This window comes from Carya illinoinensis, chromosome 7 (assembly GCF_018687715.1).
Source record: "Carya illinoinensis cultivar Pawnee chromosome 7, C.illinoinensisPawnee_v1, whole genome shotgun sequence".
NCBI classification, from domain to species: domain Eukaryota; kingdom Viridiplantae; phylum Streptophyta; class Magnoliopsida; order Fagales; family Juglandaceae; genus Carya; species Carya illinoinensis.
Window position 1 is genome coordinate 37762430 of NC_056758.1, and position 21322 is coordinate 37783751.

The 21322-nt window shown below is 36.0% G+C and overlaps 4 protein-coding genes across 5 annotated transcripts; 1 reads left to right on the forward strand and 3 right to left on the reverse strand.

Annotated features, from left to right (window-relative positions):
- The first annotated feature begins 2880 nt into the window (after positions 1 to 2880).
- On the forward strand, positions 2881 to 3357 carry LOC122315240 (phytosulfokines-like). The gene is made up of 2 exons (XM_043131055.1): positions 2881 to 3046; positions 3140 to 3357. Exons 1-2 carry the CDS (start codon positions 2942 to 2944, stop codon positions 3269 to 3271), a joined length of 237 nt encoding a protein of 78 aa, XP_042986989.1. The 5' UTR covers positions 2881 to 2941; the 3' UTR covers positions 3272 to 3357.
- A 5632-nt stretch (positions 3358 to 8989) lies between these two features.
- Positions 8990 to 11273, reverse strand: LOC122316818 (protein PHLOEM PROTEIN 2-LIKE A10-like). The gene has a single exon (XM_043133619.1). It carries the CDS (start codon positions 10673 to 10675, stop codon positions 9398 to 9400), a length of 1278 nt encoding a protein of 425 aa, XP_042989553.1. The 5' UTR covers positions 10676 to 11273; the 3' UTR covers positions 8990 to 9397.
- An 843-nt stretch (positions 11274 to 12116) lies between these two features.
- Positions 12117 to 16167, reverse strand: LOC122315650. Its single transcript, XM_043131698.1, has 3 exons — positions 15417 to 16167; positions 13775 to 13962; positions 12117 to 13099 (listed from the first exon to the last, which is right to left on the reverse strand). The coding sequence occupies exons 1-3, from the start codon at positions 16039 to 16041 to the stop codon at positions 12620 to 12622; spliced, it is 1293 nt and encodes a 430-aa protein (XP_042987632.1). The 5' UTR covers positions 16042 to 16167; the 3' UTR covers positions 12117 to 12619.
- Positions 16168 to 17515: 1348 nt separating this feature from the next.
- On the reverse strand, positions 17516 to 20243 carry LOC122315649 (U-box domain-containing protein 30-like). 2 transcript variants are annotated; one of them, XM_043131697.1, is made up of 3 exons: positions 20082 to 20243; positions 19736 to 19865; positions 17516 to 19455 (listed from the first exon to the last, which is right to left on the reverse strand). In XM_043131697.1, the coding sequence occupies exon 3, from the start codon at positions 19426 to 19428 to the stop codon at positions 18073 to 18075; it is 1356 nt and encodes a 451-aa protein (XP_042987631.1). In that variant the 5' UTR covers positions 19429 to 19455; positions 19736 to 19865; positions 20082 to 20243; the 3' UTR covers positions 17516 to 18072. The 2 variants fall into 2 exon arrangements, with proteins under 2 accessions (XP_042987631.1, XP_042987630.1); XM_043131696.1 differs by having other exon boundaries at positions 17516 to 19865.
- Between the last annotated feature and the right edge of the window lie 1079 nt (positions 20244 to 21322).

The following is a 21322-nucleotide window of genomic DNA, read 5'->3' on the forward strand; positions in this document are numbered from 1 at the left end:
AATTATGCTATGTTGTACGCTAAGTTATACTTTAATTACTTATGAATTTGATTATGCATTTATGCTTTTACTGTCATACATGCATCATTAGTCTGTATGGAAGTTTTTTTGTTAACTTGCTGAGATTTGTAATCAAATCTCACTGTGGTAGTCCCAACTACCATTCCCCCCCGAATGGTAGATCTTGTTACAGGACCTGAAGGAAGATCAGGAGCTGACCAACTAGATACAGTCGACTGAACGACGGTGCGTCGTTAAGGTTAATATAGTAGTTAAATTACTACTTGTACGATGGAGTTGCATCTCCAGTACTTTTAGATCATAACTATTTTGGAATAGTTCTGTGATCTTAGTTATTCAATGTATCTTTATATATGAAGTATGTTTTAAGTATTTGGGATATTTTAATTTGGTGCATAGTATTGCTAAAGAAAAAAATTATCCGCTGCGAATATTGCATAATGTTAGATGCATGTTAGGATTATTGCATCTTATATGTCATGAACGGGGGCAGGTAACCTTGTGTTGCATGTCTCGACGCTTCAAATGTCCGTCCAATCCCAAACGGAATTTGGGGGCGTCACATTAACTTAAATAATTTCACTGCTATTTATATATTTTTTATTTATCTCATATTATCTATATAACTAAACGATAAGTTACACTCCTTTATAAATCCATTCATTTCATAATTCAACTATCAATTATCTAACCAACAAAACATCAAATTCACCAGCAATTTGTAAATGTGATGGAAATAACAGTGAGAGTATGACAGACTGAATCAGCTAGGTTTATAGATAAATAACAGTGTCAGATTGATAAAAATCTTTTACAAAAATAAATTTATAAAATTGCATGATTTCAGTGTTACGTTATATATTTGTTTATAATTTAACGGATTAATATAAATTATGATAATTTATAATTTTGTTAAAATAACTTATTGAATCAATCTCAATGACAGCCTAAGACGTAATTTAAATAGTGAGATGCGATGAGATAGTTTTAGATGAAAATTAGAAGTTGAATAAAATATTGTTTGAATATTAATTTTTATTATTATTATTTAAAAATTTTAAAAATTTGAATTGTTTATTATATTTTATGTGAAAATTAAAAAAAATTATAATTATGAAATAAAATAAGATAAAAAGTTTTTGTATTCAAACTAAGCTTAAGTCCCCATTTGGATTCGGAAAACATTTCATCTCATTTCATATCATCTCATTATTACAATTTTTTAAAATTTTTATACAAAATATAATAAATAATTCAAAATTTTAAAATTTTAATTCAACTTTTTATATTCTATAACAATAATAATATTAAAAAATAATATTTTATTTAATTTTTAATTTTTATCTCATCTTTGATTTCAAACCAATTCTAAAATAACTATAGAAAAGAATAATAGGTGAATAAACAAGCAGAGATCGAGAAGGAGAAATACAAATCTTGATATAATATTACAGTCTTTTTTCTCTTTTTTGTTTTCAAGTCAAACTTTTTATTATCTATGTAGACAGCAGGTTTGGTAAACATGTTTCATCTCAAAATTCAAATCTCAATTCAAATTTTTATTTCATCATTATAATTTTTCTAAATTTTTACACAAAATATAATATATAATTCTATTTTTTTAAATTCCAATACAATTTTTTAAAATCTCAAAACAGTAATAATACTTAAAAATAATATTTTAAATTTTTATCTCAATTCAACATTTTCATCTCTACTTATAAGAGTTTTACTACATACAAATAAAGTCGCATACTAATTTACGTACTAATACTGATTCTTTCATATTTTAAATTTAAATTAATATTATTTTTAATAAAATTTACTTTTTTTATCAATTATATTAAATTGATATATAAATTAATATATAATTATACTTATAACTATATTTTTTCCTGACATTTATCGGGGCAGTGTGAAAGACGTGTACGATGGGGATATTAGGCCGCCTCATCACGTGGAATGCTCGTTCGAATACAACGTTTTGCTATTTGTGGAAGACATACGTCTATTTCCTTTGTTTTAACGGAGCGAAATCTTAAATGTTAAAAAAAGAGAAAAATTAATTACAATTTACACATTCAATACATCTCATAAAAAAAAAAAAGTATTGAGTAATATCTTATATTAAAAAAATAAATAAAGGTTTTACGATTAACTAAAAAAAAAAAAAAATCGATGCATTTAGAATGGGAATGTTTTAGAACAGAATTCTGACGTTTTGGAAAAAAGAAAAATATAAAAGGGAGAGAAAATATACCACGGTCTAAAATTTAGGATTTACCCAAATAAACATCCGAAATAAAAATTTTCTTGTTTTGAATATATGTAAATGCAAGGAAAAATGCATATATAATTTTAACTCTGACAAATTTCTCATCAATCAACACAAAAAATAAATATTTTATAAAAAATAATATTTATGTTTTTAAAGTGTGTAAATTCTGCATATTAATTTTAAAAATAAAAATAAATCTAAACTTTACATATAAAAATATTATTTTTTAATAACAAATTAAGATTTAAAAAATAAATAAATATACAAGATTTACGCATTCTAAACGTATATCAAACTTAATTTAATTTTATTTTGTATTTTTGTATCCTCGATAGTTTTCCCTTTCACAATAATAGACACTGTGCCTGTGCTCGGATACTCAAGCTAGCTGACGTGTCAAGATGCCAATGCATGCATGAGATAAATGACACGATAAAGAGAGAAGATTCTTGTAATTAACGTAGAAGGGATCAGGTCCGCTGGCTCAACCGATTCCACTGTAAAAAGACTGAGTTGGAGCGTACCTAATCAACTTAGAGGATCAGCTTCCTCTTCAGCTATAAATTCAGCGGTAAGCAGCAGAAGTAGTACCAATTATCCCTTGCAAAGAAACAAGTACAGCAAATTAGCCGATCAAAAAACATGTCTTTTAAGCTTAGCACCCTCTTCACTCTCGCTCTTCTCCTTAGCAGCTTGGCTCTAACATACGCTGCTCGTCCAGAACCTGCCTTTCCCGGAGATTCTCTGGTTAGGATTCAACATGATTTCTTCGTTAATCTTTTTATATTTTGAAATTATATATTTTTTTATTGATTTTTTTTTTTTTTTGGTGGGATACAGGGCGGAGTTAAGCCAGAAAAGGTCGAGGTTGATGAGAGCTGTGAAGGAGTAGAAGGGAAAGAAGAGTGCTTGATGAGAAGGACCCTCGCCGCTCATTTGGATTATATCTACACCCAGAAGCACAAGCCATGAAGTACTTGTTGTCTATATGTATATTAAGAGATGGTCGCCTGCAGCCCTGTCATTACCATGAAATTATAATAATAACTTCATTGCAATCTGTTGGTATAAATTATAATCAAAGCAATAAATGGAAAATCTTGGTTTATGATATAATATATATATATATATATTCCTGTTCGAATTATATTTACGTACGTCCTGGGTTTTGTGAGGTTAATTGTTTTGGTACCTTCCTTTGAATCTTTCTGCAATTTCGATTGTAACATATATATATATATTCTTCTGAATTATATATTTTTAATCTTCATACCAAAATGGCCGGCGTTTTGAAGGATAAAGGTAATTGGTACATACGATAAAAGATGAATCATGAATTGGGTTGGTTTCTACATATATAAGTCTGATCTGATCATATGCACTAATTTTATGGATCTGAATTCCTCCTCATGATGATCATCAGAGAACGCGGGGGTTTCTTTCATCCTTATTTTTCCCCATTTCCTTCTCTACTTTGCTGCGTACTAAAAGAACATATATACGATCGAGTAGCACTTCAGCTTTAAAAGGTGCTCTATAAAGGTGTGTTTTCGCCTCTCATCGTGATCGCTGCTTTGCTTTGAATTCGGTCTGATGAAACTGAAGAAAAGTCATGAAGATCATAGTTTTGGATTTTGTGACTCGCCCGGCTGGCGCCTTAATTCCATCTTTGTCTGAACAAAAACTCCAAACGGGTTGAGTGCTTCCGGGTGAATGAAGTTATTCGATCAGGTCATGTGAAGAAAAAGCTATTATCTGTACTCTGTATATAAACCTTGGTTTTATCGATAGTACATGTTTATAACAAAAATTTTATGTGTAATAAATATTGTACATTTTATTAATGTGATTAATTATATATTAAAAAAAATTGATACAACTAATAACATTAATGAAATACATAAAAATAATATAAAAATGACTATATATAATATTACTCTATTTATAATTAGTACAAAGCAAAGGATTTATTTTCTAAAACTTAGTACCGGTCGAGAATCCGTAATTAGTACAATCTAGAGTGAAACTAGCGACTACGTTATACGTAGAGATGGCTCATAAATAATTGCCGTACGTAGTAATTGCCTTGCTTTAAATGGGTAAAACAAATTAAATTCTAAGAAGCAGCTCCAATGGCAATATGGTCACGACCTAGTTGGCAGCGTGAAAGCTTTGACGAATCACAGTAACCTTACAGCATGTCTCCAACCAATGTACGTGAGAGTCATGAAATTTCCTCTTTCTATGAAAATATATACCTCCCGCATTTATTATTAATTAATTAATTTAATATGGTATATATATATACAGGATAGATTAGGCCCTATATGTAATTTCCTTTGCCGCAAATGCTTGCCAAGATGATCATGATCTTTATATCGACGTAGAAACTTAAAACGATCGAGCATCAGCAAAAACCACAGGTGTAGGTTTCAATATTGTTTGACCTACAGAAAGTGTATAATGAAGAAGAATGGATGAGACTGATTAAAGGCCGTTTTCAATTGGAAAAAAAAAGAAAAAAAAAAAAGGAAAAATGGTTTTTAGTCAGAAGCTAATAACATTGGAGTTTGGTGGAGGGAGAAAGCGAAGGCCACCATTACCAATACATCTCCTTTTCATAGTTTTTTTTTGTTTATTTTTGTCAAGTGATGTCTCCAAAAGCAATCATCAAATTCATGGCACAAAAGGGATTGTAGTGCAAGTACCGCGCAGGATTCAAAAGTTCAACTCTCTTATATTTCCATTCAATTCAACTATATTATATATATATATATATATAACATCATGATGTTAATTAGTTCTTCTTCACGATGCCCGAATGCTTTTACTTTGTTCAATTCATCATCTCTTGGTAGCCAAAATGGAAAGTACTGGTGTCGAAGACAGCTGAGACATAGTGCATTATTAACCACCATTATTTGACATGCGAGCGCTGACTTGCTGGGCTGTTTTTGATACCTTATACTATGCTCTTTTACCCGTAATGAGATTCTGTCTTTTGTTCTTCACGGCCATCTCTGTCCTTTTTTTTTATTATTATAAAAAATATATATTTTTACAAAATTAGAATAGTTGAAAAAATAGTGCATAAATTAAAATAAAATATGAAAAGGTATTAAATAAAGAAACAATATTTATAATCGTAGAGCGTGCAAGTACCGCGTAATTTTAAAAAAAAAAAATATTTATAGTTTCTAAATAAGGCCTGCATGTATAGGTCCTTTATTAAATGAGAAAATGTATCATTTTAAGAGAGTATTTTTATAATTTTAAAAATAAAATTATCTAAACCTGCATTTCAATCATCAAATAGAGACTGTACGCAATATTACTTTTAAAAAAATAAATAAATACAGAACATATATAAAAAAAATTAATTTATTAATAATAAATTTTATTATTTTTTTAAAAAAATTATGTAATGCTTGCGTACTCCCATGCGTATCATTACTCGTTAAATAATCGGTACAGTCCCATATAAATGAAGTTCTTGAAGACGATTATTGTAGCAATCCAATTGTCAAATTGATTTAAAACATCCCCATTATGAGTGGATCCCACAATTGACATGCAACACCGAGTTTCTCTAATTTCACTTCCGTTGCATTCTCAGTTAAGCGTAATTGGATAAAAGCTTATAGTTAAGGAATAATTAACAACAAATTTTAAATAGACAAATTTTATACAAATTACTAATTTTAAAACTAATTTTAAATCTTATTATAAATAGACAAATTACTTTCTAGCTCTCTCACCATCTAGTTTTTTACAAAAAATTGTACAAGACTTATCTATTTAGAACAAATCATTTCTCATAGTTCTCAGCAAAAAGAGCACCTATCCTCTTAAGAATGTGATAAAAAGAGAGCACCATGTGCTCTCAAAGAGTGGTGAGAGCTAGAAAGTAAAAAGCGGTAGATCTAGATATCCTGTTTGATCATTATAACTTTATTAAATTCATACATAAAATATAATAAATAATTCAATTTTTTCAAATTTTAAGATAATAATAATATTAAAATATTATATTATAATAATATTTTATTTAATATTTATCTTTAATCTAAAACTATTTCATACCATTTAGCCGAATTCAAACCACCCAGTTAAATCCTCATGGGCCAAGATTACCCAAGATTAAATGTAATCCGCTTTCCCGTCCTGTCAAAAAGTCGTAAAACGCGTTAAAGATGGCAAATTCTCGGCTAAATCATCATAAGTTTAAACAAATTCAAACACAAGGAGAGGGTTCCAAGCCTCTAATCCACATAATACTCACATAATCTTCTTATTTCATATTTACATTAAACCACTCGTATCAATAAATTGCTCGCAAGTAACACTGCAGACATGGCTTTAAATGCCTAAAAATTCGTTTCTGAATGGGGGGTCAAGAGGTGAAACCATGTAGAATGCAGCAGAAATCGTCAAGAGTCGAGATACAAAGGATACAACTCAAAATCTCATATCAAAGTAATGGGAACAGAAACAATCACTACCAGCAAACCTTTTACTTTTGCGCACAACATAAGTGCTCCTAATGGTAGGTCAACTTATAGTAGTTCATTCAACCCATTTAGGAGTCAGCAGGCAGGACCTTCCCACTCAGACGGCACAGTTTATAATTACGATATGCACACAAACTATTTCTTTCAGGATGGCGTGAAGATGTGCAACCATGTCAAAAGCTTAAAGAGTCCAGATATGCAGGTATAATACATTGATAAAGAGATCGTTAAACTCCCTTATCACTTAAAAGCAATGGGAACAGGAACAATCACTACTAGGACATCTATTAAATGGCAATTTGTGCACAAAATAAGGGCGTTGAATGGTAGGTCAACTTAAAAAGTAGTTCATTCAACCCACTCAGGAGTTGTAACCTTCCCACTCAGACTGCACAATCCGTACCCACTTTCATGTCAAAGTCTCAGCTGCTCTGATGCCAAAAACCGAATAAGGGAGAATCCATCTCAAAAGGGAAAGATATTGAATCAAGTAAAGCTCAGGGTAATTACATTGCCATTCTCATATTTTATGAGATCCATATATATTTCCACCAGTCTATGATGTCTACGTAATTACATAGCCTTTCAGTCCCTTGCTAATTACCTCAATGCCAATCCTATTCAGTCACCTCCGATGGCAGTCATCTTCAAAGTGACAAGGGAATAAAACAAACAAACGGTTTCATTATCTTAACCATGATATCTCCAGTCCACACCAAGAGTACTAGCTAGTAGCAGATCATGTACACTAACTAAAAAATTACATATATTATGTATATATAAAAGAAGAAAGCATATCTTTATAATATATGTATATATATTATATAATCCGATAGTTAAAATAGAAACTTGGATTAGTTCTTCTATTATCAAATTTGATCACCGTGAGAGAGAGAGAGAGAGAGAGAGAGGTTCTGTAGTGAGCCTAACAAGCCAAAATTGCACACATGATCCAAAGATCAGCTAGCAAAGCCATGGGATCCACTGGTTCTAACTCCATGCAAACACTAGATAACAAAAACACAACTATATATATAATCATTGGTGGAAGCTGATGATCTTTTGATATATATATATATATATATAAAAGAAACCCACCATTTTATTCTGGAATTAGGAGAGTTTGTAATTATGTATGCACCACATGATCATCAAACCATGATGATCTATTGAACCAAATTACAAAAGTAAAATTAATGGTTTTTGTATAGCAAAATTAACAAAACAAAGGCCAAGATGAAAAGGCATCATGCCCTACAAACAAAAGATGTAAAATATAAAATGATGGAGACATTTACACCAAGAGTCGTGCCGAAATCCCTGACAATAAAACTCCACTTATGAAGATATTTACAAGATCATGAGCAAGGTCAATCACAGGGACCAAAAAATTCGATTCACTAACATTCGATCACATATGAAAATGTCCTAAGCAGAAAAATAAGGTCCACTAAGTACCATCAAACAAAAGAAAAATGGATAAAGGAAGAGTAAAACTACCTACAATTCTCACAGTTTTACTGCAAACAACAGAGGAGCCAACTGAAAAACCCACGCTTACAAAATGGAAACGAAAAAACTCAAGATTGATGCAAGAGTGATCAACCTATAAAATTAATTGTAACAATAGAAAAATATTCAAATTATTGTTTCTACATGGACCACAAACCCATCTTTTTGGGTAGAAAACAGTATCCAAATCACAGATACATCAAAATATCATATTCTGTTCCGGAATGAACAGTAAAGGCAGTATAGTAGAATGATGTTGAAAAGTTTTGGCAAATCACAATAATTTCAGAGTAAGAGTTTCAAATTTATTTTTATATCAGGAACCTCTCCAAGTCAGGGCCTTTGGACCCACCCCTGCAGAGTAACCTTTCTTAAAAAATGAAGTCACAGGGCAGACCATGACGCTCACTAGATACAAGAGAGAGCCGAATGAACAGCAAAAAAATGGAGGAAGCCATGAAGCCTAGAGGAAAAATCACACATTTATTGGTCGCTTAGTTCCTCAATTTGGAACATAAGTTATAATTTACCCCCATCATTAAAATCTGACCATAAGATGACGAGAAATAGATGTAGTGATGCAATCTCAAAGATTGAATCTTAAATGAGGTGTAAATTGCAAAATGAGGGGTAGTTTGAGAGTGGTGATGTATAATTTTCCGGAAAATAAATGAACCTTCGAGGGGGCCATCTATATAGAGAGAGTTACAAAATTTATCCAAATTGCCAATCTAATAACCACAACATAATGTCCCATTCCCCTCCGTTCCACCAAAAAAATACAACAATAAAGCTCTGTGGCTCCACCCCTGAAATACAACTATGTTCGTGGAACACCTTTCAGTTTCAAACCGTGCTTTGCATACATATATGCATGTCACTAGAAGGGGTAACCAGAGGAAAACGAAGAATTTTCAAAAACCAAGTCTATCAATCAAGATGAAGTAGCTCAACGTGCATTTCAATCAAGAGTGACAAAGATTTACATACAAAAACTATCTTGATGAGCAACTCTAGCATAGTCGTTGAAATATCCATGAGAAGCTCTTAATAAGGGAGGGAGAATCCCGCTGAACTAAGCGGGCAAGAGTATCCTGGTACCACCAAGAACATGTAGATACAAGGCAAGACATATGGTAACGATAACAGAAGACTTTGCACCGAAATATCTGACAACTTCCAAACCTCGCTCCACAACCTCTTCGTGAACTACATTAAGACTTCTTTTTAAGCCATCTAAAAGCTTCCAAAAGAGAAACTCCACCACGGATCTCACTGTTTCAAAAGTCACCCTCCCAGTCACGTCAAGAACAAACTTCCTATTCCTCGGCACTGCCAATATAGAAGAAACCTTGCCCACCCACGTACTATCCTGAATTTGATCAAACTTATTCCCATCTTCCAGATGCTTTGTTGAAGCTTCTCGCTCAAAACACTCATCTTTGGTGGCACTTGTACCTTCGCTCTGATCAACTATTGAGCAAGAAGAACTTGAAAGGGGTTTCGAACCTGGACCCGAACTCGTCAATACTTGGTGAGATGTTCTTACAAGGGTTTCCACGGCACCATTACAAACAGTAGCCAGAACGTCCCTCACTCTGTCTTGGTACTTGGGGTTGGTTAATCCACTAAACATTTCCTCGTACATATTAATATTCATAGTTTTATCTAGATAAACAGCAACTGCCGTGCTTACAAAAACTTCGATGCAATTTGCTATGAGTTCCTTGGATTTATCCGCAGAAATCACATTTAGCCAACCAGGCTCGTCTGATAAACTTGACCCGCGTTGGGACACACCAGGACCATCCATGGATCCATCACTGGAGTAAAATCCCAAAACCAAGTTCCTCGCAAAGCTTCCAACCACAACCGAAACAAAACCGGTCCCAGCCGTAGAGAAAAGCTTCTCCAAAACCCCATCAGAAAAGCTCGAACTTGCCGAACTCGTATCAGACTCCCTGTCAATCCTCGACTCGGACTTATAAGCTCGTAAAATCCCAATCGTTAAAGCCTGCGTAGCCCCAACCAACGATTCCGAGAACTCTTCTGACCGCACGATTTTCGAAATCTGCTTCACGCTATTGGGAATTTGGTCGGAGTCGGATCGGATAAAATCCTTCAAGTCCTTGGAGACGATGCCGATCGTGTCCGCCGAATCCGCGACCATCTCAGCCATGGAAATTAAGGCTCGAAAGAGCTTAACAAGATTCTTCCTCTTATTGACCACGGACGGTAAATGATAGACCTTGTAAACACCATAACTGGAGACACCAAAAGCGGCAAGAAGAATAAGCCATTTCTTCCTCCTCCGAGAAAAATCCAAGGTTCCCTTCACCAATTCGAGATCCATACTGGGCAGAGGGACCAATCAAACCCTGGAGCTTAAAAGTTTTTGAAACCCTAGAGTTTGAGGCACCCAAAAGGGGAAAAATGAAAAAAGACGAAAAATGGGGCTATTTATTCGGTATATAACAAAAGATAAAAAGAAAAGGTTTTAGAGGATAGAGGAATCTAGGCTTCCGGTTTATAATCGGTGCAGGGTGATTGAGATGTGAATGTGAATTGGACGAGTACGTTGATATCACCTATATATAAATCTAGAATTGGGAGAGCTGGATAATGTAATGCCTGAGGATGGTGAGAGGACGAACCTGTGGTTTGATGAATGGTGAGGAGCAGCCAAGACCGACCTGGCAAAGAGCGAGAGAGAGAGAGAGAGAGAGAGAGAGAGAGAGAGAGAGAGAGACTCGACCTTGGAAGTTGCCCAAAGATTCAGGACAAAGATTGTTGACGAGAGATTGTCGTCGTTCACGTTAAGGGGAGAGGCCTTGATTGCCTAAACGAAGACAACGACCTCCTCCTGATCCGAATTACACCTCGGTCGAAGGAACTTTAGCCATACATAATCAATTTATATTTCTGAATAAAAAATATTTGCAGGAGCTACACTAATTGTTCAAGCCTCAAGGTGCGTCCGGTTGTGTTGTAAAGAAGGAAAATGATTCCTAGATTCAATAATATTTTGATATTATTTAATAGTCATTTTCTTAATTATTAAATTAAAAATAATAAAATACATGAATGATTAGTATTTTTCAATATTTAATATCATAATTATTTTTTCATAAAAAAAAAAAAAAAAAAAAAAGACGATTTATTGGTTTCCAACTACCTATCCTGTTTTTTATTCAGGAAACATAAATGTATGTGGGCTAGAGGGAATATACCAGTACGTAAGTCATAAAGTTGATAGTCAGTATCAAGATTATCCATGTAAACAGTAAATGCATGTGAAGAATTTGAATTTAATTTTCTCAACATCTACCCACAAAATGATTATACAAAGAATACTTAACATTTAATTCAACAAAGTGTGATTAGAAAAATATCACTTATTTATTTTTATAATTTACATGAATAATGGGAAAGACCTTTTATTATGAACATTGATATGGATATTTATGGGTATAGGTTTAACAACGGTAAATTACATCTGCGGTTAAAAGAAAAAAATCAAACTAAATGTAAATATTCTAAAGCTTTTAAGCATTCATATTTCATATCGCTTCCTATAGTTTTTGGACAAATTAATTTCTTCATAAAATATCAATAAATATATATATATATATATATATATATATTTCTCATTTTCATGGTTGGAAATATTTTTTATCATTTTATGAACATCGAAAAAAAAAAAAATTTTGAGTACCGCTTCCCTTCATGCCGCTGATTATCCAAGTTCTTGCAGCGACGCTAAGTTGGGAGCAGGATGAAACAACCACGCAAAGAAAAAACCACTTTATGGTGGTTATGAACAACCACCAAATCAGCTTATTTGCCAGTTGCATTTCGACGATGTTCCAAAAATAGTATAAAAAAAATACAGAAAACCTAAAGCCGCATCCTTAAAATGAAGCTTTTTGCACATCATGAGTCATGACATGTGCCACAACAAATACAAGGATATTTTTTGTTCCGGGAGTTATCTCGCCCAGTCCTCGCAATCCTATCTTCAGAAAATTTTGATCAACGATGACAACAGCTTTGTACCTTGGCGAATCACTCGAATGTGTTTGTTCCAATTCTCACACAACCAGTCAAAACAGATTACCATTCATTATGTACAAAAAGCTCATGTGACACCTTCACTTGAACCCTGGTCAGTCTTAGTACAGATGAGGAATTTTCTTGAAAAACCTAGGCAGAGTTTCATGTTGGAAAACATTCCAACTCCATCTTTTGTCCAATCAGCAAAAGCTCATGCGCAATCATGGACTTGTCGTCAAGATTCCTAACTCTTTGATGCTACTGTCTTTGATGTTATAGGTACAATCGAATAATCATCATCCTCAAGATCACTGAAAGATATGTCATCTTCATTCCCCACACAAATGGCAGCTCCACTATACCTACCTAGTTCAGAATCTTCCTCAGGCCAGTCATCCTCATCATCTTCAAAATTCTGTACCGGTGGTTTAGAGGATGGACCACCAAGTAAATCCTTGTTCTCAGTCTTAATTGTTGGTTCCTCCACAATAACAGACTTATCAATAAATTCCAACTCAGTATTTTCAATTGGGTGCTTCTCAGTCTCAAAATCTGTAGCTACAGTGGAGCTTGTAGGTTCAAATGAAAATATGGGTGGTATAGGATCAAAATCTTCCTCCTTGGCACTGTCTTTTGAATGGGAAGTGCTTCTTGCAAACCAGTCAGTATTCTCCTTTGTTATCTTTTGTAGCTCCTGCATCCACATTGCTCTGGCAGCCACTACCTGCAAGAAACAGGTTGGACCATTGTATATCACACTAATGCCTGTAGAAGCACACCCTATCTATCATGCGAACATTGATTTCAAAGATCGCTTTAACATTTTAAGACTACAACAGAGAAAGGGTGTCCTTGCAATTAAAATCATAGGCACTGAACTAACAACAACAGGCCAACATATTTATCTTCAATTGAGCAATTCAAGCTTCGAGTCCATTACTTTGGCAAGCATTGATACTAAAAACATCGATTTTTGAAAAATTAGACTCAAAATTTTATTATGATAATTGTGACTGATCCAAGTACGAAACTAGACCAGAAGAGATCTATTGTTTTGTTTACTAACAATATCACAAGATCCATATATCTTGCAACTGAAGTTTAGAAATCTGAGATATACAATGCCCAAGAATAGAAAATCTAGAAAGTCCAGAAGAAACGGGTTTATAAGCAGAGATATGCCTAAGAATAGAATATTTTCAAAGGTCAGAAGAAGTGGGTTCAGTGAATCACATTCCTAAAAAATAACGGGAGAGACCATACTAAAGTTGAACCACACAAGATACTAGTTTAAATACACAAACTAAACATAATCTGGCCTACCATGTGGTAAAGAATGTAAAATTATAACAAAATTCCATCCATTGTTCACATTGTGTAGTGACTGAAGAACCCTTACCTGGGGGCTAGACAAGATATCCGCATCATGTTTATTAAGTCTAGAGTGAAGAAGCACGAAGTAGACTTTCCAAAAGTAACTCTCACTCATATGGCAAGGACATAGTTCAATTCTCAGGGCAGCTAATCTGGGAGCAAGATGTTGGATAGCCAAAGCATGCTCTTGTTGGGCATCAGACATGAAAAAATCTATAGCAAGGCAAAGAAAGCTGTAAGAGTGTAGGATGAATCGTCAAAACAGGCACTCAAACAGTTATCACTAAAGCAACTACAAATAGAGAATTTAGAAGGAAGCATAATAATTTTTCTAGCTTATCTTTCTAATGCCCTCCTTACCTTCACAACGCATCATTTTAAATTTTTGTAAGCATAATTGCATGGTTTATAATCTCCATCTCCCTAAACAACGGTTTTGTTGCAGATATATATATACATTTTTTATATCCGTGAGTGTCCGGGCCAGCTTGCACGCACCTCGACTGATCTCACGGGGCCCTGAAATTAACGACCAGGTAAATCTCCAGTAGCCCTGAGGGTACTTGAACTGGTGACCATTGGGAAGCAAACCCAAGTCCTAACCAGGTGAGGTATCCCTGAGGGTTTGCAGATATTTAGCCACTTAACTAGCACATGATTATAAATTATTTAGTCCTAAGAAAGACGTGCTTTCCTTTTTGATCTACCCGATAACGTCCAATAGTCCTCAAATTTTTTTAAACTAATAAGAAGTTTTATTAAGACAAGTAAATAGGCATAGCCCAAGTAAACATGAAGTATACAAGCGGAAACACTTTTCTTGTAGGCCTAAAGGCATTTTAGAGAGAATATTATATTTTTTTTTATTTCATAAAATTATCTAGAATTCACAAATAACCCATCCATTTTGGGATGGGGGAGTTGGTACATACTCGTGAAAAATTACTAATTTACACTTACAAACCAGCCACAACACTTCAGCACAAAGAGAGAGAACAAGATCACCAATCGAGACTTTTGCTTTAGGAAAATTGATGAAGGGAAGTTATGATATGTTTTGCACTGGTACTAATTTCCTAATCTGCATCATGCTATAAATTCCAATCTTTCGTAACAATGAACAAAATTGGGCATGAAATCAAAACAGAAGATGGAAGCCAGGGATTATAGGTGGTTGAAATTTCAACAGAGTCCCCAGAATTTTTAACTCATCCATCTTGTCATATTATGGAATCCCAAAGTAATGGCGGTATCTTCAGGAAATTGTAAGGCAAAGCCTGAACGTTCGACAGTTTGCCATATGAAAATCGACAAAAATTATAGGTGCAGCCGTATGAAGCTCAGAGTATCAAAGTCCGGTAATGTTACTGATCCAAATAAAATAAAAAATAAAAATAAAAAAAAGCAAAAATTCACACAATTTCAGAAATTAAGCATTTTTTATTTGGCAATTAATATGAGAGCCAAAACAACCGATTATGCATTACTAGAGATAGACTTAGATGCTGATTCAACAATTAACAATTCAAAGCCCAAAATTCTATTTCAAGGAAGCCAATGCATCACCTTAAAAAAAAGGAAGCCAGCCAATGCATCATATTCCACAATGAAATAGAGTTTAAACAACCACATTGAAACCAAATTGGAATCACAGAAGAGGCACGTACCATCCAAGTCCTCCTCCTCATCTAGCGGAAAATCCAACCACGTCTCGGGATGCATCGCGATATTCCTCGCAAACGCCAAAACCTCCTCGGTAATCCCTACGGATTCTCCTAAACCAAGCTCCTCCAATAGTCCCTCATATCTCTCCGACCCAAAGGGAAGAAAATTCAACGCCACCTTCGAGATCTCCGTGACTCCGCTCCTGAACGTCCCTTCGTCCTCCCCGATATCGCTCCGGATCCCCGAGGCCTCGTCATCTGACGGATCCACTCTGTCACCGGACTCATACCGATCGGACGGCTCGGAATGGCGGCAATGGGGGAGCGTGGAGAGTTGCGATGGAGGGGGTGCGAGGAAGGAAGCCATGCCCCAGATTTGGCGAGTTAGGGTTTGCTTGAGTTCGGAGAGGTCGTCTTTGACGCCTCGAGATTGTGCCTCTTCTGAATGGCTGTCATTATCTTCGGGTTCGTATTGTTGTTGTTGTTGATGGCGTGCTGGTGCTGGTTTGGTAGATGAAGATGGTGGCGGGTCTGGATCCTGAGCGCATTCGGATACGACGTCATTATCCTCGTCCTTATCGTCGTCGATTCGGAGGGAGTTGGCAAGAGAACGAGCAAACCACGACATTGTTTAAATTTTTTGGATTTAGGGAGGAGGAGCCTGGAGGTGGTGACGGGTAGGCGGGTGTTAAAAACGGTGCTTACGACCTTAATTAAACTATCTTCACCTCCCCTTCCCATGATCGACATGGAACTAAAAAATTAAATAAAATAAAAACGTTGAACCTCCTGTTGCTTTTTTCTTTCCTTTCAAGGCGAAGTTAAGCCCACGAATATTTGATATTTGGGCCCGTTATCATTAAACAAAGAATTGCTGATGCGCATGATAAATGTAAAAATACTCTCACATCATTTAGCCTCCTCTTTGACATTATACCTAATCATCTAAAATTGGGCCTACTAGAAAGATATACTTCTTTACATTGGAAATTTAATCTGCCGGGTTAGCCATTTTAAGCAGAAATCATGGTTCAAATATGGGTAGTTTTCAAGACTAGTCGAGTATTCAAAGACAATTCGACTAGGTTAGTTTGGCGATCTACCTCTAATTTGATTAAGGAAGTTGTTGGTCTGCATTTAATCAAGTGTCGACCACTTTTAGTTTCTGATGCAACACACCGAATTGAATTCGGATGGCCAACCATGCCGTTCGTGCTTTCAACATGCAACACAAACTTTGAGTGACATTTTCTTAAACAATCATGGACTATTTCATTATTGGGGTTGATTCAAAGATGCCCGCCCATATTGAGCTGTCTTTGCCTGCACTTCTTTTCAGGTGGACAAGATTTGAGGTTGCTTTTCCTTTCTCTAGTCAAGGGGATGGCCGTGGGAACACATTCATGACAACAAAAGTAGGAGCTTTGAGGGCCCTCTAACAATAGGATAAACATGTACAAGATATCCTTTCAATAGTAATACCTCTTCATTCCCACCAATCATACGCCTTCTTTTTTGTCAGTGTCTTGAGAGCAATCGCGCCCCAATAAATCTCAGATTCAATTGCTCAACTCATTTACCATATTTATTGCAGTAAAAATCTTACAAGTTTTCAATTGATCTTCCGACATGTGAAAATGGTGGGTTGAATGCGCTAGTTTGAACCGGTAGACCTCGGGGTACAGTGAAGTCAATTCCTTGCAGTAATTACTCACCGGACGGTCCGGACTACAAGTTTTTATGGCTCTTGTATCAGTGATACGACTGCTGCTTCTCAGTTTTGGAGTTATTACTCATTACCAATTAAAACTTGATGTGAGCAAAAGCCATGATTCAGCTTTGATTTTATTTCTGTTGCTGTATGTAGTATGAAACAATGAATAAATGGGGCATGTGACGAGTTCCGTCTCATCTCTTTCCACTAAATACACTGTCGTGACCCTTTCTCAGTTGTCTCTTGTCTCAATTTTGGTCACGTCTCAGAGACGGAAATGACAGGCAAATGGAGAGAGAAAGAAGAAGATTTTGGACGGAGACCGATTATAATAAAAGCTGAAGCTGGTTTAATTTAGTTCCTTTTGTTTCATCCAAGCCTGAGCAGATTTATAGAAAGCATACCAAACAATTAACCAATGGTTTTTGTTTACAAAGCCAAACAATTTCTACAGACTCGAATACAGTGAAGACTCGGAAGAGGGAGGGACAATTAGTACAGGGCAGCCATTTGAAATAACTAAATTTACTTGGATAAGAAAACAAAATCGAAACTCATGCTTGTATAAGTTTCCCGTCCCCTGTTTCCGGCTTGGAACAATCAGCTACCAGTTTCAAGATTGTTACAGTTTACAAACAAAAATAGCAGAGCTGAAACTTTTCAGGGGCTTATTGAGGCTAAATTGCCGGGTTATGGACAAAAGGGTTTTTTTTCCTATGCAATAAACAATACAGAACTCAATCCGCCTTTTATGCTGCCTTTTGAATTGAAACTAACCGATAGAATCTAATTTCTTAATATGCACAAGAGGAAAGGGTACCTCAGAAACCCAATGAATCTGAGCTTCAAATCTGCTGCTCCCACAAGTTCTTTGGTTCCATGGTCCCCCAGGCCAAGGGCTAAAAAAAAATTTGAGATGTATATCAACACCTTGCCAGTGTTCCTTCATTGTATCGTTCCTGTAAGCTTACACTTGGAAATGAAGATAGTAGCTGTGTAATTTAGACTACACAATTTCAAGAGCTCAGCAGACCGTTGCTTCATAACCTGATCGCAACCACTCTGAATTACAAGCAGCAGTTTAGCCGCCAAACCTGCCTCTAGAGCAAGTGCGGCACATTCCTCTGGGGCAAGCTTGCAAACAGCCCACAAGATTGACAGTGCAAACCGAGTGCAGCTCTCCGAAACCTTCATCATTAATCTCACCACATTCGGTATCGTGTTCGGACAATCTTTCAAAGCCTGTCTTCCTTCTGGAAGAGTGGACAGTACCTCTAGCACATAAAGATCCATTTCCAAACACTCATTATTCAAACTGGGCAGGAGCTCAACCAATTGGGGTACTGCCCCAATGCTCACAACAGACCTCCGAATGGACTCGTGAGAACAAACTGTTTTCAGTAAACTGAGACCGGCGAAGATCCCATTTGGATGTCTTTTATCCTTCACCAACCTCAACAACCCCACCAAAAGACTCAAGCTTGAGACAATCTCCGACCTAAAATCCTTCCCAACCATCAGCATTTCGATCAATTTCGTGCAATTGATCTTGGTCTCAATGGAACCCTCATTTAGCATGTCCACCATTAAGGATATCTTCGCGGGTTGCATCAAATTGGCCTTCGACAGCGAATCGAGATCTAAATTCACAAGAATCCCAATTGCCTCCGACCCAACTGCATGCGAAGTGAAATGGCCCAACAGAGAAGAAACCAAGTCTATGCCGTTATTGTCCACCACAGTCTTCTTCGCCGAAGCATGAGCAACGACGACCTGCCTCAGGTCTTTAAGAGATTGAACTCTAGCTTGACCCTTAACCTTCTTCAGCGTCTCCAAAAGCTCCAAAGCTCTACCTTGCACATCCTCCGACCTCTTCTTCATTGCAAAGTACTTCTGCGAAAACCAACTGTAAATCAGCTGGTGCAGAGTTCTGTTCGGCGTGACCGAACCGTCCCACAGCTCCTGCATCGTGGTGGGGCAAGTGAAGTGGCCCAACGAGAACCATTTGAGGATGTTGGATCTCTCGTAGGTCTGGCCCGTGCAAAGGGTCACGGGGTCTTGCATCGGATCCAAAGAGATCGGGCAGATAAAAACTGAGGGAACATCTATGAGTTCGAGCTCCGCGACCATCTTCTTTAAATCCAATTTATCGGTGACACCGCCGCTGAAGAAGGCTCCATCTCCGCCCAAAATGCCATCTTTCACAGCGGTCTCCAGATCCAACACTTGCCCATCGCCACCCACATCAAGCTTCCCGTCCCCCCCATCTCTCTTCCGACTAGAGGGCTGGTACATCGGCATTCTATCGAAAAACCTCTTCGCAAGATGCTACAAGAAATTGAGGAAGATTATTGATAAGAAAGAGAAGACAGAGAGACCCTTAAAATTCCAAGAGACCCATCACATCCAGAGAACAAGAAGCGTGTGCGAACGATAAAGGGGGCAAGTGTTCTCTTTCTCTCTCTCACTCAGTAACTCACTCACTTGTCTCTCTTTCGCTCTCTCTCTCATCGGCAATCGACAAGCAACAATGCCCGTCAAAGGGGACATCTTTTCTCCATCCTTGGCTTTCTTTCTCACTTTCTCTCTCTTTTTTTTCTTTCTTTACCTGATCTATCTCTTTCTTTCTCTCTCTCTGGTCAAAAGAGTCACATTCTTCTTCAATACCGTCATCGTCATCATCAACAAGGAAATGATGGAGTTGTAATCTTCTTCCCCAATACCAAAGCTCACTTCCTCTTCAAGATGAAACAAAAGTGTGAAATCATCAGCACCAGATCAGTGAAAAAGACGCTATCAAAAGTGAAAAAGTAAGGCTACAAATTCATTATACATGAACAGTATCCACGCATCAGATTCGCAATTAGTACAAATCAAAATAAAAATGATAGATTGGACAAAAAAGATTTGGAACAGTATGGACACCGTAGGGTGGGAAAATTGATCAACCATACCAAGTCACCACGAGCCACAGAGAGAGAGAGGAAAGCAGAAGAAAAGGCTCAATCTTCTGCACAGTCTCCTCCACTATAGGTTTTCTTTTGAAGCAGGTAATGAGAGCCCCATAAATGAGTTTTTTTTAAATCTTTTCCTTTTGCTTTTACTTCTTTTACTATTTTTTATACTATTCTCGAGAGAAGTAAAACACCACCACGGACCGGTTATAGCCGGTGGTTGAACCCCGGACCAATGCGCATCACACGTGCATTGCTATCCTCTCTCACTTTGATATCCAAATAAATAAATAACAGTGCTAATTAAAAATAAGTAAAGGTTTAGCCCAAGACTTATAAAGGAAGACAGGCAGGCCAAAAGCGGGGGAAGAGAACGCACGGCTCCCACTAGCACGTGTAAGTGTCTGCGATGGCCTCAAAAGCAAAGCAACTGCAAGAGAAGACGCATCTTCTTAGTTCTTACACCATCAAAAGTGGTCAAACCCAATACCGGAAAAGGGCAGAGGAACCGTACGTGCAACGGTGCAAGGTCTAAAAACAAACGCCCCTCCTCCCCCAATCAAATCCAGTCAAACTATGAGCTGGCACTTTATGAAAAGCACGCTCCTAGCGGCCCCCACCCCACGGGCTTCTACTCCCAGCCACCTTTTCCTTTTTTTTCTTTTTCTTTTTTTTCCTCCTTTTTGTTTTAAATTTACATTGCAGGTACAATATTCTTCTCTGGTTTCCGAAATTAATTTTCAAGTTCTAGTACAGAAATTATACGAAATTGGATTGGATAAAAAATAAGGGTAGTGAATTGTTATCGGATATAATCTTGATCAATATATACGTTTTTTTTAAACGGGAGTTGAGAGTTTCAAACCCATATTTTTTTTATAAAAAATTCTATGTGCAATTTTTAAGTGTGAATCATATGTGCAAACTTTTTATTAAAGGAATAAAGGAAAAAATATGTTATTTTAAAAGAAATATTTTAGTAATTTTAAAAAATTTTAAAAATAAAATTATCTATATTTACATTACAGCCCCTAAATAGAAACTATATATAGCATTGCTCATTTTTTATTTAGAGAATGAGTCATACGCTATCAACTTATTAGACTTTTGATCTAATAAGTTGCTATTTTGATTGACCACCCCTTCAATAAGTGAACTGTTCAAATTAATGATCAATATTACTTTACTTTGTAACTATAGTTTGGGAAGTAAAAATTATAATATCCAGGATAATAATTTAT

Excerpts from the sequence above, each read along its gene's own strand:
- LOC122315649 (XM_043131697.1), bottom strand. The coding sequence starts at position 19,428 with ATGCCGATGTACCAGCCCTCTAGTCGGAAGAGAGATGGGGGGGACGGG.
- LOC122315240 (XM_043131055.1), top strand. The coding sequence starts at position 2,942 with ATGTCTTTTAAGCTTAGCACCCTCTTCACTCTCGCTCTTCTCCTTAGC. Across the intron at positions 3,047-3,139 it reads CCTTTCCCGGAGATTCTCTG|GGCGGAGTTAAGCCAGAAAA; the intron begins GTTAGGATTCAA and ends GGTGGGATACAG.
- LOC122316818 (XM_043133619.1), bottom strand. The coding sequence starts at position 10,675 with ATGGATCTCGAATTGGTGAAGGGAACCTTGGATTTTTCTCGGAGGAGG.
- LOC122315650 (XM_043131698.1), bottom strand. The coding sequence starts at position 16,041 with ATGTCGTGGTTTGCTCGTTCTCTTGCCAACTCCCTCCGAATCGACGAC. Across the intron at positions 13,963-15,416 it reads TGAGGAGGAGGACTTGGATG|ATTTTTTCATGTCTGATGCC; the intron begins GTACGTGCCTCT and ends GCCTTGCTATAG. Across the intron at positions 13,100-13,774 it reads ATATCTTGTCTAGCCCCCAG|GTAGTGGCTGCCAGAGCAAT; the intron begins GTAAGGGTTCTT and ends TGTTTCTTGCAG.